This window comes from Cystoisospora suis (assembly GCF_002600585.1).
Source record: "Cystoisospora suis strain Wien I chromosome Unknown contig_5235, whole genome shotgun sequence".
NCBI lineage: Eukaryota > Apicomplexa > Conoidasida > Eucoccidiorida > Sarcocystidae > Cystoisospora > Cystoisospora suis.
The window spans coordinates 467-2,003 of NW_027158026.1; the positions used below are offsets into that span (position 1 = coordinate 467).

Here is a 1,537-nt window from a genome sequence, read left to right on the forward strand (position 1 = left end):
TCTTCTCCTCCTCCTCCCCCCTCCTTGCGAGGAGAAGAAGAGGGAGGACGGAGAAGAGAAGAAGGGGTTTGCTTTCGAAAAGCAGGATGAAAGAAAGAGAAATTGGGGAGATCTGGACAGTCTTCGACAAGAGCTCTTATGCTGTCATTAATTTCTTCGAGTTCACGTGCTGAACTCATCAATCGATGCATCTCGAGCTCCTGGGCGCAGCTGCGGATGCATGCCTTGAGAAAGATACACGAAGATCGAGTTGTCCCAATGTTCGTCATAAAAAGCACCGAATTCCGAGATGTCTTGTTGATCTGGATTCCATACTTATCCATCAACCACTTCACTTTAAATGTCTCCCCATCCAAACCCGATAACCTACAGAAGAAGAAACAAGAAAGAAAGAANNAAAGAAAGAAAGAGAAGATGAGTGATAAAGGATTCAAACAAAGAGCGAGAGTGAAAAAGGAAGAAAGGAAGAGAAAAGGAGAACGTGGAGATGGACTAAAAGCATAGGGAGAGAAAAACGAGGGAGAGACAGAAAGAGAGAGGAAGACGGAGACACAGAAAGAGGGATAAGAAGAGACGATGAGAGGATAACGGAATGAGAGGAAAGAAGAGAATATAGAGTAGTTGGTCCATGGAAAGGACGAAGACAAAACTTGAAGAAGAGAAAAAAGAAAGCGGCGTGAAGGTCCGGATTGTAGTGGTAGTAGTAGTAGTGGTGGGTGCCCCGCGCTGTATTGCCGAGGAGCAGTAGGAGTTGTGTGGAGGGTCACGACTAGCTAACTGACTCTGAGGGAGGTCAGGAGAGAAAGTGATAAGAAAGACGAAAGACAAATGGGTTAAAGAACAAGACGATGAGGATGAACTTCATGCCTCCTTTCTTCCCTATGAATGAACGAAGAAGCTGATGCTACACATCCATTTCTACTTGTATGAAACCCATCGAGAAGAAAAAGGACGGATAGGAAGATTAACGAACCGTCATACTAAGCAGAAGCTTCCTGCTGGATAGAAGAAAGAAGATAGCAGTCATGGCACTACTAAAACTTCACTAGTCGCAGCAGTAGTAGTAGTAGAGGTAGATAGAGATAGATATATAGACAGACAGAATAGAAGAAAACAACACGATAAGAAGTAGAACAACTAAGAGGAGAAGACGACGAAGAAGCTCAACCTCGATACCCATGCCCTCTCTCGCTTCCCCCTATCTCCACTTCTTCATCGTACGCACGCACATCTCCTGTCGCTCACTCACAGCCTAAGAGACTTCACTAGGCCTCCCCTCTCATTCAGGCAGATAAGAGGAGACTACATACACAGCCCCCACGACATACATAGACATCTCTCTCTATCTCTCTCTCTACACATACATCACAGACATTCACATAGTCACATATACATACATATATATATATAGAGAGAGGAATACTCACACACGTGGAGGACATATATGTGTACATATATGTATATATGCGTGGGTCTATCTCCGATTTCGCCTTCGAAAAATGTATGGAAACAAGACTATCTTCTTTCTTTCTTTCTT

The 1,537-nt window shown here is 43.8% G+C and overlaps 1 protein-coding gene across 1 annotated transcript in view; it reads right to left on the bottom strand.

Annotated features, from left to right (window-relative positions):
• Positions 1-29: 29 nt before the first annotated feature.
• CSUI_009016 (arginine decarboxylase) overlaps positions 30-1,537 on the bottom strand; it is a gene marked incomplete at its 3' end in the record, with an annotated part of 8,188 nt that continues 6,680 nt past the window's right edge. Inside the window, exon 6 of the mRNA XM_068069135.1 lies at positions 30-366. Coding sequence (XP_067918889.1) covers positions 30-366 — 337 coding nt within the window. The remainder of the gene's footprint in view (positions 367-1,537) is intronic.